Source organism: Protopterus annectens, chromosome 10.part0 (genome assembly GCF_019279795.1).
Source record: "Protopterus annectens isolate FY-2018-M chromosome 10.part0, PAN1.0, whole genome shotgun sequence".
NCBI classification, from domain to species: domain Eukaryota; kingdom Metazoa; phylum Chordata; order Ceratodontiformes; family Protopteridae; genus Protopterus; species Protopterus annectens.
Window position 1 is genome coordinate 1,238,338,065 of NC_056744.1, and position 14,021 is coordinate 1,238,352,085.

Here is a 14,021-nt window from a genome sequence, read left to right on the forward strand (position 1 = left end):
CATGCCTACATGTACAAGGTGGGGATAAATGCCAATAGCCTTCTGGCCAATAAAATGATTGCACTTCAAGCCTTCAAGCTGTATAAGCATAGAAGCACAAATTATGCCGCAAAAAATGAGAACACTTGCCATTATTGCAATCTGAAAGTCTTAGGCACCAGACTAGGCAGACATTTACCTGCAGCACTGTTTGTGGAAAAAGGCAGTAATAAATGACAAAATGAGGTGAAGATCAGGCAGTAGCTCACAATTCTCCCACAACTGTGAATGAAACTAGAGGACCAAGGCCCCATACTAAGTTCAAAATACAAACAGTTAGCTTTTTTCAACTAATTGTACTTATATACAATGTATAAATGATCCCCAGATCTTGCAGAATTCACAATTCTTCCAAAACTGAAATTAAGCTATAAGACTAAGGTTCCAGAACAAACTCAAAATGCAAATAGATAAGTTTTTGCTAAAACACAGAAAAGTGCAGAAAAAAAAAACATCATACATGCAACTGAAAATATTACGCAGAATTGAAATAGAAGCTTTTTTTCTTCCCTTTTTGATGGAAAGCCAATTTCAAACAGCTCAGGGCATTCCACATTTCTCAGAGACTTGAATAAAAGACCCTGAGTGGGTGTAGCCTTGTGCTTGTTATAGCAGACTAGCTATAGAGGTATTAAATCAAATAAAGCCAATAGTGGAGCTCTTTGACTTCAAAACCTATAGCAAGTCACAGCTGTTTTAGTCCTAATGACCCTGAGCCCCAGGTGAATTACCTTAAGTAGCTTAGAATTTCAGAAGCTTTAGCGTTTACAGTGAGGGCAGGGAAATTATGTAATTAATATGTAACCAGTAGGGAGCACCAGGGAGAGCAGAATTTTAATGTATCAGTGGGAATTGAGGCAGACAAAAGAACATGGGTTTCAACTGAAAATAGGATATTATCCCAGTCTGACTTTCCCAATAAACAGATGTCAAATAAATAAACAGCAATGTAACTCACAGAAAGGCTCTGGAATGCAACTTAAAGTAGGCAAATATTAAGCAAACTGTAAGACCCTAACACCAGCAGCAAAACTAGAATGTAAACAGCTATATAAGCACAAAAATTCACATCCTGCAGCAAAAATTACTATACTGCCACTATTGCAATCCCACTGTAGTTTAAGGCAGCAGACTAGGCAGAAATTAACCAGTAATACTGATTATGGAAAAATGAAATATTTAATGACTAAATGAGACCAAGATCTTTCAGTAGTTCGTAATTCTCCAATAATTGCTAATGAAACTAGAAGTGTATGGCCCCAGATTGAGTGTAAAGTACAAACAGATATCTTTATCAAATAATTTTATTTATGGAGATAGAAGTGCAGTACAGTGTATAAACATTGCTCAGATCTTGAAGTAATTCAAAACTGCAACTGCAGCTACATGACAAGGGACCTAGAGCAAACCAGAAATGCAAACAGATAACTTTTTTTGGCTAAACACTGCAAACACATAAAAGTAATAATAATAATAATAATAATAATAATAATAATAGTATCACCACACAGGTCACTCACTATAAGGGCAATTGAAAATAGTTAAGATGAATTGAATTAAAAGATTTTTTCTTTCCTATTTGATGAAAAGCTCATTTTTCACCATTCAGAGATTTCCACACATTTCAGTCTTGAATAAAAGATCTTAAAAGAGAGTGAAATAGTTGTGAGAGCCCTATCAGTATGTAACTCTTTCCACTTAGAGGAAGTGTACACAGCAGATCTGTTGTATAAAGCACTCCTACCTAGCATTGTAGTCATACTCTTAATAGTCAGCCATTGTGTGATTTGAACCCCTGCCTATTTACAACCACAATTTAGAGAAATGTGTATTAAGAGAAGTCAATCAAAATGTAATAAAGTATATAGTAATAAAAAAAATGTAAAAGAGCTTAACAACTCATTCTGTAAGTACAATAATGCCCCCTCCAGTGTGTGAGAGGGTGTGTGTGTGTGCTACTGGGGAAAGAACACCCTTTACAGTGGAGAAGAAGCCCTCGCCTCCTCACAGCACCCCATCTGGTCATTATTTCACCAGTAACACACACCCTGTCTGGCACTATTGCTTGCATAGGGTATGCATTTTTTTATACAAGCTGATCTGCACACATGGAAAGATTTTGTGGAGTAGGTCATCAGCTAAAGAACCAAGGTGTGACAGTACATACTTAGCTGAATTTTGCATTTTGTGAAAGTGGACACTGCATGCCAGAAATCTGTCATCTTCATGCTTATTATTTTAGGTAAGGAGTGGACAGGCAAAATTTCCTTATGGTGTTGTTGGAGACCTCCCATCCCCATAAAAGAAGTGTAACATCACTGTGAAAGTATTATTTTTGATGATGTTTTTATCAAAATAACATTCATACTTGTTTCTTTCTGACAGAACCCCTAGAGGCAGATTCTCTTTTTTTTGCCTTTTCTGTATTTCTGCTTTCTTTGACACAAGTGGCTTGCAATGAGTCAGTTACATGTCAGTGTGACTTCCCTGATGCATCTGTCTAAAAACAAAATATTTCTTAATCTGAACTATTACTGAAAACTTAACTCCAGGGTTGAAAGTGCATCAGTGTGACAGTTAATTAAGCTATAACAAGTGAGATAATCAATTATATGGATTTTTCTCTGTGTTAGCAAATAAATGGTATATCTAGTAATATATGTTATTTTAGAATTCAAGTATTAATGTTTTTCTAATGATGGTTTATATTTTTCCCCCATCTTACAGTAATTGACAGCCCAAGTCAGATTTTCATGCGTGATATCTCAGATACAGTGGCCTTTGTAGAGTGGACTCCACCCAGAGCCAAAGTGGATCATATTCTTTTAAGATATGGACTAGCAGATGGAGAAAGAATAAAGACAACATTTAAACTGCAGCCCACTTTAAGCCAGCACTCACTTCAAGCCTTGAAGCCAGGGACACTGTATGATGTGTCTGTCTCTGCAATAAGGGATTCAGTGGAGAGCAGTGCTGCAACAACCCAGTTCATGACAGGCAAGTATTTGTGCTTTCAAATGAAGGCCTCATCAAAGAATGATAGGATTTATCTACATTTTTACTGCAATTTAAGTAACAAAACTTTAATGAAACCTGTTTCATATTTGGAGTAATCATTACATTTCACAATAGTGTGAATTATTTGTCTTGAGTTTTCAGTGTAAAGGGTAGCATTAAAAACTTAACATTTTATAAAAGTGCTTGGAGAAATATTAGTAGCTAGGGATTGTCAGCTTGCATGGAAAATGGAGTCGTGTGTTGTGAATATAAGCATGGGTGGCTGTACAGATTGTCGGAAGTATGTGGATGTGGAAGCTGAAAGTAAAAGAATATAGCTAGAGATTTAATTTTTAAACAGAAGGACTGGGGTAGTCACTTACTTCTTAATTATGAACTATGAAGTCCTAGCATTTCCAAGGCAGAGTACAGAACTGTTCCTTTGTCGATATGTATCTGTTTAAAATTATTGTCATTTTCATTTGCTAGTGCTGAATACATGTGTGCTTTTTTGGATCCTGAAATCAATGGGAAGAAATATGCAAACATACTGGTGTTGTGAGCATATTTTTCAAACAGATAAGTAGTGACATCCAGAAGAATGAGACGTGAGGAAATGAGTGATCAAGGTGATCATTGAATACTGAGAGGCACTGTAAGAACAACGAATAAACATCATCAAGTCTGTCACACACAATCAGCAAAGATCTTCATTTGTAGTACCTAAATCCCTATTGGGGAATCCCTCCACAGAGGCATTCTTGCCATTTTAAGCAGTGGTGGCTGGTGACTTCAAATCAAAGGGGGGGGGGGCTGCAGGAGACAGCTGAATGGGTGGGGCAATGGGAAGGGATGTGGCCAACTAGAAAGGGGCAGAGCTATGTTCAAAACCACAACACTGCAACTTTAATTAAATATGCTGCCCAACTGGGTGCCAAACCGTCATTATGAGAGTCCAATCAAGGCAAAATGAAGTGGAGAAAAAAATATTTCAGTGCATTGGCTACATGACAGCTTACTTAATATCTAGATGGAAACAAAAAGGTTGTGAGGTATGAAAAAATAAATTAAGTTTTAAATACATTACTGGAATGCCAGTCCAAATAAAGTATAAAAAACAAGCAGCACTCATCTCAAACCACTTCTCCTTGCACTGCAGTTCTAATTATAATTTATATTCATAGGTTCATAGGTTCATAGGTAAGTACTAGGCTATCTGCCTGAGGGCATCTATAAGCCTAGCCAGAATGTGTTGGCTTTCGCCGCCCCCTTAGATTAGTTCCCTGTGCTTTGGTCCAGCAGAGCCATTAGTTCCCTGTACCTCTGTCCAGCAGAGCCACTGTAGTGATCCCCGGGGTAAATTTTCTGTTTCCCATCCACTTGTCAAAGTAGTGAGGGGCTCTGCCTAATGTAGATTGGAATCCTATTCCAAAACAAGGGGAGTCTCTGGGACAGGAATTTATCTCTCCAGCACGTCCTATTTATCATTGTGGTGTGGTTTAGATCCCTAGAGTGTGTGGCTCTTGGGGATTTGTTTTTTTTTTAGGTGGAGCATGTCCATCAATTCTGGCTTGGACATGGCCTTGTATGTCAGGCAGAGATCACCTCTGAGTAAGCGGTATGCAACCGAGTACAGCTGGAGTTTCTTCAGTCGGGCTGCATAGGGCATATGTTTGAGGCCAGTAATCCTCTTGGTGAGGTACTTCTGTGGTCTTTCCAGCTGTTGCAGGTGTCTTGTAAGGTACATCCCAAATGGGGCATTGTACTCTATGATAGGTCTGATGAGTGATGAGTAGAGGGGCACAATAACCTCTTTTGTTCTAGATGCCAACCCTTTTTTGATTAGGTGGGCCACATAGAAGGATTTTCTAAGCACCTTACCATATGATTATCAAAGGAGAGATTACTATCTACTTGGGTCCCCAGATCCCTTATTACACTTTCTGTATTTAGGGGACTACCACGCATGTGGTAGTTCATGGTTACTTTGTTTTTTTCCAAAGGGGATGACTATGCACTTTTTGGCATTTAGCTTGAGGCCATGATTCAGCTTTATAAAAGTACCAAGTAACATTCTGAAAGTAGCAATCTCTATGATACCGATTGCCCCCACTTGTAAAAATGTTTCTTATCCAAAAAAGACCTGCTGTGGTGCTGCTTGACAACAACTATCTACTTGTTTCATGGGGAAAACATGATCAAAGTAAAAAATGAACAGCAAACAAGAAACAAGCTCAAGATAAATTGCTTAAAGGATTATTGCACAGGTTATGGACCACACATGATAGATTGGCATTCTGTTTAGTTTACAAGTAAAGCCTGCAAAGATGACTGCAAGTCTCCAACAAATGTAACGAGACTCTGAAAATACAAGATTTTTTAACTTTATTGTCATTCAACCATTCGCATGGCTGAATGAAATTTTGTTCCTCCAAGCTCAAACATTTAACCGCAGGAAAAAAAAAAACATTACACATAAACAGAAAGTAAAAACAATAAAAAACAGCAGTATGAGCCAACCATCGGTGTCAAAAACACAACTGCTACAACTAATGCACCAACTACATCAAGTTCTAGTTCAACAGCAGGCTCAGAACATCAGCTGCCGCATCCTCTCAGTCCGGTCAGGCCAGAAAGCTTTCTCCAGTCCAGCTAGGAACCACAAGGTACTCCATCTGCACATCAAAACCAACAAACCATACACCGATTCACTGATGAAACTTCTGCAGCCAACCACACAGCTCTGAAAACTGTCCATATCTCCATCTCACCTCTGAATTTCCCCAACAAGACATAATCCCATTTTCATTTTGAATTTCACGCCGGCAAACTCCCCTTCCACCACTGCAACCAATGCGCCAACTCGCATTGCAAGCCCAGCTTCAAGTTTCAAAGGTAAGAAATAAAACAGAAAAACTACACATCGGGATGCCACAGATATCACAACACAGCCGTTGACACCGGACACACACCCGGCCAGAAGAACGACCTCACAACTTGACAAACACAGATAAGTGCATGAAAAGAACCTAAGTGCACAGCTGGGGAGTTAGAGAGACCGCTGCCATCATGGTGCTGCTATCTTAGCCATCCACTGTACTCATACAGTAATTCTGTATGTAATACATACTGTAGTCCTGTCCTTTATTACAAATACTGTCATATACATTTCAATACCCAAGGCTTATACGTTATCTAGTTATGTAAATATTCTCTGCATGGCAACAACAAAAAGGATTTCAACGTTGGTAATTCTTTAACAGTATACTTACTTATGCTTACTTGCATCTTACAATCTCAGACAAGCTTACCTGATGGTCATTAAAGCATTGCTACTTAAACAAAGAGCAACAGGCACTGCAATAACATGCATTTTCTGAATAAGAAGAAGCATAAATCAGCAGTATAAAATAAGACAGAAAACCAGAACATTCTGCAAAATCAAGGGCAGATGAAAAGCCACTGTAGTTCTTGTGTCTACCTTGGATGGGGGGATACATTGCACACTTACACTGCATAACTGCTCCTTGCCTTGCTTGGACGCATCCAGAGTCACTACATGGGGGAGTGGGGTACAACAAGTATGTCACAATTTGAAATGTCTCTGGCTGACGGTGATGGCCCTGACATATTTGTCATACCTCTCAACCTCGGAGCAAGAAATCTGGAAAAAGCCATAAATGGAAGTGGGACAAAGGACCAAAAATAAGGACAATTTTTAATATTGCTCTTATAAATGTAGAAAGATAATAGAATAGTAGGTCTTGCGTTAGTATGAATTTTCTGAAGGCTATGAAATCTGTAACTCAAATGTCTGTCATTATTTTCTAATGTCAATCTTTAATGATTTGCCACTAATTTGCCAGGAAAACCACAATTTTTTGAAAAATGAACCAAAAATGTGATGCAAAAATATAAAATAGCCACACAATGCAGCTGGGAACGTGTCAAAAAAAGGACACTTTTTTAATATTAGTAATGTTAAGTTGAGCAGCTGACAAAATAAGAGAATCTACACGCATTTCTAAAATAAAAGTAATCTGTAACTCTATTATTTATTAATTGTAAATTCTCCACATTTCTTCCAAAATTGCCATTTTACAGAGGGATTACTAGGGGGAGAGCAACATTTTGAGCCAAAATTGGGGACAGTTGAGAGGTTTGGATATACCCAATTCTATAAAGCAATTTATTTGCACATACCTCTCAACCTCTTAACACAGGAAATCTGGACAAGGCCAAATACATTGGGGGAACAAACAAACAGTACTAAAAGTTGCTCTTGTATAAACTTAGTTGACAAAATAACAGGTCTTGCTTTAGCATGCATTTTTCTGAAGGATATGAAGTCTGAAACTCAATATCTGCCATTATTAAGTGACTTCAATCTTAAATGATTTGCCAGAAAACCACAAATTTTATGAGAAACAAACCAAAAATAAGAAGCAAAAATCTATTCATTCTGCAAAAATCTGGACAGTTGAGAGGTATAGTTCAGCCAGGGGAATTGTGCGGCAGATATCCTACATGATGGACTTAGCTCCCTAGGTGTGGACAATAAGTACTCTTCCAAAAAAAATGAAGATCTAAGAGAAGTGATTGCTTCGATCTGGCTTCATCACTTTCAGTAGCATTCAGACTCAGTGAAAATATTTAGTAACAAAAAAAGTTTGTGCTTGTAGACAGTTGATTTAACTGGTTCCTAATCGAAAGAATCCAACCAAGAACTGGGAGGGGGCGTGCCTGAGCTAATCAGATAATCAATAAACACCTTCTTGATTTGTATTAAATTTTATTCCTTGTATAATACATTACAGTTGTTAGAAGGTGTTTTAAATGTATTGTTTTGAATATTTTTCCAGAAAAAAATGAAACAAAATGCATGCACCAATAATGGCAAAACTGCCCAATTCAGAACATTTCCATCATAAAAGTCTACTCAGACTTCTACAATCCACCAGTATCAGTAAATATGAACAATCTCTGCAGAAGTAATAGTCATCTAAATAATTCCACATTAAAGAGATCTGTAACTAATGAAGAGTTTGCTGCTAGCAAACAACTTTATATTCCATGGTTTTATCTACAAATAAAGTGCCTGTTGCCCTTAAGGAACAAATTGCCTGTGTTACATTAAAAAAATGATAAGCTAGTAATATTGCAATTGGGAATGGATGGCAAACTGATAACAGGTTTATAGTTACTAGGTATCTCAACCAAAGAGGACATTCTCAGGACTGTAGCATCCACCCCCTTTAAAAGTACAACACAGTATAGTATCAGCAACACATGTACATACTGCGGGAATTGAACCCAAAGCCTTCTGCATTAAAAGCAAGTACACTACCTGTTGTGCTATTAACATTGCAAGTAGACTCAGCATAAGCAGCACTAAACTTCTCTTCAAGCTCTCAGCTCCTTGCAAAATCCACTTAACACTCAACTGTATCTCTCAACTTTGCAGCGCAAGAAATCTGGAAAAAAGCCAAAATTTATTGCGGGGGGGGGGACAAAAGCCGAAAAACCAAAGACACGTTTTAAACATTGCTTGTATAATCTTGGAAAGTTGCTAGAATAAAATGTTATTTTACCACCATGTATTCTACTGCAAAGTCTTGAACCTCGGACCCTATGCACTACAGTCAGAGCAACATACCACTATGTCATATAAGCTGTTGCTTGAAAGACACAAAGACTGAAACTTAAATGGCTATCATTTATTGAATTCAGTTCTCACCATAGCTCTCAATCTCTTAGCACAAAACACCTGGACAAAGCCAATAATGGGGAAATACAGCCCCCAAACATATTCAGTGAATTGAGTTCTCAGTTCTCACCATAGCTCTCAACCTCTTAGAACAAAAAAAGCTGGACAAAGCCAATAATAGGGAATACAGCCCCAAAAATAGGGACAATTTTCAAATATTGATCTTATAAACTTAGACAATTGCTAGAATAAATGGTTTGTGTAGTGTCACCATGTATTTTCTGAAGAATATGAAGTCTGAAATTTAAATGCCTGTCATCAGATTCAGAACATATGAGGCATGAAGTCTGAAATTCAAATGCCTGTCATCAGATTCAGAACAGAATGAAGTCTGAAATTCAAATGCCTGTCATCAGATTCAGAACAAACATATGAGGCAAAAATATGCAGTGGTGGTGGGTAGGGAATTTAGGCTCTTCTTACCTGTATCCAAGGTACAGGGTTTAAGCCTGAATAACTCTAGCCACCAGGAATATTGAATTCGGGCATTACACACACACACACACACACACACACACACACACACACATCCTTGCAGAGCTTCTGAATTACTGTTACCTGTAAATATTCCCTACCAGTGAGAATGCTTTGGTTCCAATATATTCCTTGCAGAACATCATCCTGAGGTCATGCAGAGCTTCTAAATTACAGCATCAGTCTGAGGTCAAACAAAAAGTCCAAGTATGGAGCCACCAATTCTCCCTTGCAGCAACAGTCAGTTCGAGAGTGCGTGCGTGCGTGCCGGTAGCCAGAGTGCATCAAATATGAGCCGAGGGTGCTGGGAGCTAAGCAGTTGCTATGTAGACTGCAGACATTGCAGTCTGTTCTCCTTAGAGTCTATGCGGTTTGTTACCACCTAGACTTCTGGGGCATCTACACCGATTGCCTTGTTTTTGTAATCCGGACTGGTTAGTCGGCAGTCCGGATAGAAAAGCACACATGCACATGACTTGCAGCTAGTTTTCTGTTCTTTTCATTTTACAACTGGGAGGGGGGGGGCTTCAGTCCTGCAGTCCAATAGCACAAGCCACTCCTGTTTTTTTAAAAAAATATATTAATTTTGAATTTCTGACTTAAATCAGTAGTGCACCTTTAAGAAATAAAGTATTTTTAGCAAAATTGGAAGTTTTTTATTCAGAGTCTGCTACTTTTAGCTGTCTTTTGACTAAATGTATGATCTGTTTCTGTAAATTTTTAACATTGTGACTAAACTGTTTATTTGGGGATGGGCAGTAAAGTGTTTTTATATTATAATACCATTTTCTTTTACTGTCAGTGTTTTTATTTTAGTAAAATGAGTGGTAACATGGAAATTGTAAACTGCTTGTATGCACACCAGGTGACAACTTACCTTCTGACTGACTCACTCCGACAACACTTATAGCTTTTGGCTTCTCTTTCTTGGCTACAGGATACCTAGTCTGGTCCTGATGCCTCTAATTCTGCTGTTCTTAGAAAGAAAAAAATCGCTTACCAAGTAGCTCTTAACAACTCTGCAGGCTCAGTCTATGCATCAGCCATTAGCAGGTGTTTCTCAGACTATTCACTTACCTCTCAGGCTTCCTCTGGTGTAGTCCTTTTGGCCAGCATGAAATGGGGTCAGCCATGTACTCACTGGCTATTCTACTGTCCATTTCAGGCATGGGAGAACCGTCTTCTTAATGGCTGGGAGACACTCTGGGAGATTCTTCATGAGCCCAATGTATCTAGGGCCATTGCTATTGCTACAGTGTTTTGAAGATAAGCTTGAGTACGTAACTCAGGGCTGATGAGGTAAAGTCTGAAATTATTGACTCTGCTTTAACTAAGGAAGTATTATTTGGCTCTTCTGCACCAAGGTTCTCAAACAATATAATTGATTCCTGGAGTTTCTAAGATGGTCCATGCTTCAGAGTGCAAATCTTATAGGCATCCTTTCACAAAAAAGCCAAATAAGCAAAACCAGTCTTAAGGTAAGAGATCTAGCTGTGAAAAATTGGATGATTTGTAGGGTGAATGATGAGTTATACAACTTACTTGGATAATCTCCCCATTTTGTATGCAAGACCCTATCTAATTTTAAAAAGATATTAGAAACATCAGGTAAAAGTAGTGGTAATTTCAACAACAAAGGTACACAAAGGTGTAGAACATGCAGACCATGTAAATATATTTTTGAGGATCAAGAAATACAGGTGGAGGACCTTGGTAAACACAAGCTAGTTTTGAAATATGGTAATTGCAATAGTAGTGGTCTAAGTTATGTAGCAAAATGTAGCTCATGATTCCCTTTTTACATTGGTAAGACTGAGAGACAACTAAAGAAACACATTTATGAACACCTTTACGATACTGAGCATCAGAACATCAATAACTCTCTATGCAAGCATTCACTGTTTGTGTACATTTTAAAACCTTTCTGTCTGGAATATTAGAGATTATTCCCTGTTACACTGGGGGGCATTGGAAACTAGAAGAGAGTACAAAGAGCTATACTGGCAATTGAACTTGAATGACACCCCCCCCACACTGCATATTAATGATAATTTATCTGTCATCCTAGTACTACAAATGAGGACAGCCAAGTTATGAATAGGTTTCCTACTGGTAGACAACATATTTTAGATTTCATTGTATTACATGCATAGGTTTCAATTTAAGAAAAATCAGTATTAGCTCAGCGATAAATCCAGTCAACACCAAACAATGTGATATGAAAAAAGCAATAAGAGTGACTGGAGCCACAAATATACATAAAAACTTTGTATTTAATAAAACAAGTAAATCAATCAATAAATAAAATCGCTAAGTAAGATTGCAAGTGTAAGCACACTTTCACCATATAGGCTTCATCAGGCTGATATCAAAATAATAATTGAAGCAGCAGTTAAATACAAAATAAATACAAATACAAAATTTGAGCTATCATGTGATCTACCTTTTAATTAATGAATTTTGTTATGTAGTTGCTTTAAATGGGGTTCAAAGGCAGCCATCTCATTCAGACCTGGTGCAATGTAGGCTTTACATCTAAAGATCCATTTTAGTTCTTCCTGTTAAGTTACTAGAATGATGTTACCATCCCTCCAAGATCATAAATTTAACAGTAGGTGTAAAATCAGTTTCTAAAATGCACGTATACAATGCATTTGTTACAATTGTTCTATTGATATCAGAAATGTGTTGCCCAATTCTTTTCTTTTAGCTTGTGGTTGGTCATCCCTATGTAGTAGTATGCTTCACATTTGGAACATTTAGCTAAATACAAAGGTTACAAGTGTTGCAATTTCTGTAAGATTTAAGCACAACTTTTTTTTTACCATTTACTGGATGTATAATGGATTTATTGTTTATTTATATATATATATATATATATATATATATATATATATATATATATATATATATATATATATTCGAGCAGTGTACACAGTTATTGCATCTGTATGTTCCATCTTTAGTGCTCTTAAAGAAAATATGAGTGATGCTCCTTATAGCATAATTTATTCTTTAGGTTTGCATTTCTTCTGTAGCTAAAATAGGATGATTTACCTAGGTCATTCCTTAATTTTGGAATGTCCTTTGGGATAGGCCAGTATTTACTTATGATACTTTTTACTGAAGATGTTCTTTTTGGATTGTTTTGTTTGCTTAAACTTGGAATAAACTTTATCCCTAGTTGCAGAGCAAATCTTGCGAAGACTCTTACAACTGAAACATTTTACTAGAAAGCTCAATTTAAATTACATTCTGAAAGATGTTAATGTTAGTCATGGGCTGATGAGGTAACGTCTGAAATTATTGACTCTGCTTTAACTAAGGAAGTATTATTTGGCTCTTCTGCACTAAGGTTCTCAAAGAATTCCTTCTACTTTCAGCCCTGTGTTACATCATACTCTTAAGACATTTGAACAATTTTCTGAAAGAGATATTCGTTTAATGTTAAACAGTAAAAAAGTGAAACCTTTTTTTTAACATGACAACAGAAGAAGAGAAAGGTATGCATATACTCACTAACTTGAAACAGGTGAGATTCATGAAAGCAGACAAGGGGGTAGCTTGGTAGTTATGAATGTACAAACATAAAACACTGCTATTGAAAAAAATGTTAGACAATAGTGAAGAATACTTAAAAGTGACTGTACAACAAGTGAATGATAGCTTTTGGATTAATAGATTTTGAACTATAGAGTTTTATGTTGGTTGAATATCCTAAAATAAGTATTCTGTGTGGGATACCAAAAATTCATAAAGATATAACCCCCCCCCCCACTCCACCCACCACCCCCCATTTAGACATCTGCACCACACAGTAACACAGAGGAAATCTCACTGTTTCTAGATTATATATTAATTCTATACTTCAGGCTTTACTATCTTACATTAGAGATTCTGGGCTTTTTTGAACAGAATTAAGTCCTTTCAGGATGCATATAGATATGACGAAGGCAACTGTCATATGTTAACCTTAGATGTGGTGTCTCTCTTTACCTCAATACCCCAAGAAGAAGGTATTAAATGCATTAGATTATACCTAAATAAGCATACAGCTATAGATACTTCTCTTGTTGAATTATACTGCTCCCTCTTAGAAATAGTACTAGAAAATAATTTCTTTCTGTTTAATCATAGATACTATAAACAACTAAGGCAGGTAGCTATGGGGTCCTCAGTAGCTCCAGCATGGGCACCGGAACCATAGAGTTAGGGGGGAGGGGAGCCCCTGACTTTCACAGCAGATCCAGCATTCATGTGCAGCAACTTTTCAACTTACACAGATTCTCCGTTCAGCTGCAGTGAGCTGACAGCAACTTGGCCCCTCCCACCTTTCAGCAAAAGCTTAGCTAAACATCAAAACATGACATCCTTTCCATTCCTTTGACCTTTGTTACGGGCACTGGAACCATAGAGTGAGGGGGAGGGAACACCCTCCCACTTTTACAGCAGCAAGACCTTGTAAAGACTCATGCATGTGTTGCAGACTAGTTAAACACAAAAGTGCGCGGAAAAAATGGTGACAGATCATCCATGGTGAGGAGAGGTTTATTTATGTGTTTCCCCAAGGCTGTGTACTCCATTTATTATTTACTGCATCCATTCAGTAGCTGGTGTGCTCCATTTATTATTGTAGTGGTAGCTGGTGTGCTCCGTTTATTATTGTAGTAGTAGCTGGGGTGCTCCGTTTATTATTGTAGTAGTAGCTGGTGTGCTCTGCTTATTATTGTAGTAGTAGCTCATG

At 37.5% G+C, this 14,021-nt stretch overlaps 1 protein-coding gene across 3 annotated transcripts in view; it reads left to right on the plus strand.

Moving 5' to 3' along the window:
- TNR (tenascin R) overlaps positions 1-14,021 on the plus strand; it is a 5,843,683-nt gene that overhangs the window by 5,135,440 nt on the left and 694,222 nt on the right. For all 3 annotated transcript variants that reach the window (XM_044085960.1, XM_044085961.1, XM_044085962.1), the window contains exon 15: positions 2,767-3,036. In XM_044085960.1, the coding sequence (XP_043941895.1) occupies positions 2,767-3,036 (270 nt within the window). The remainder of the gene's footprint in view (positions 1-2,766; positions 3,037-14,021) is intronic.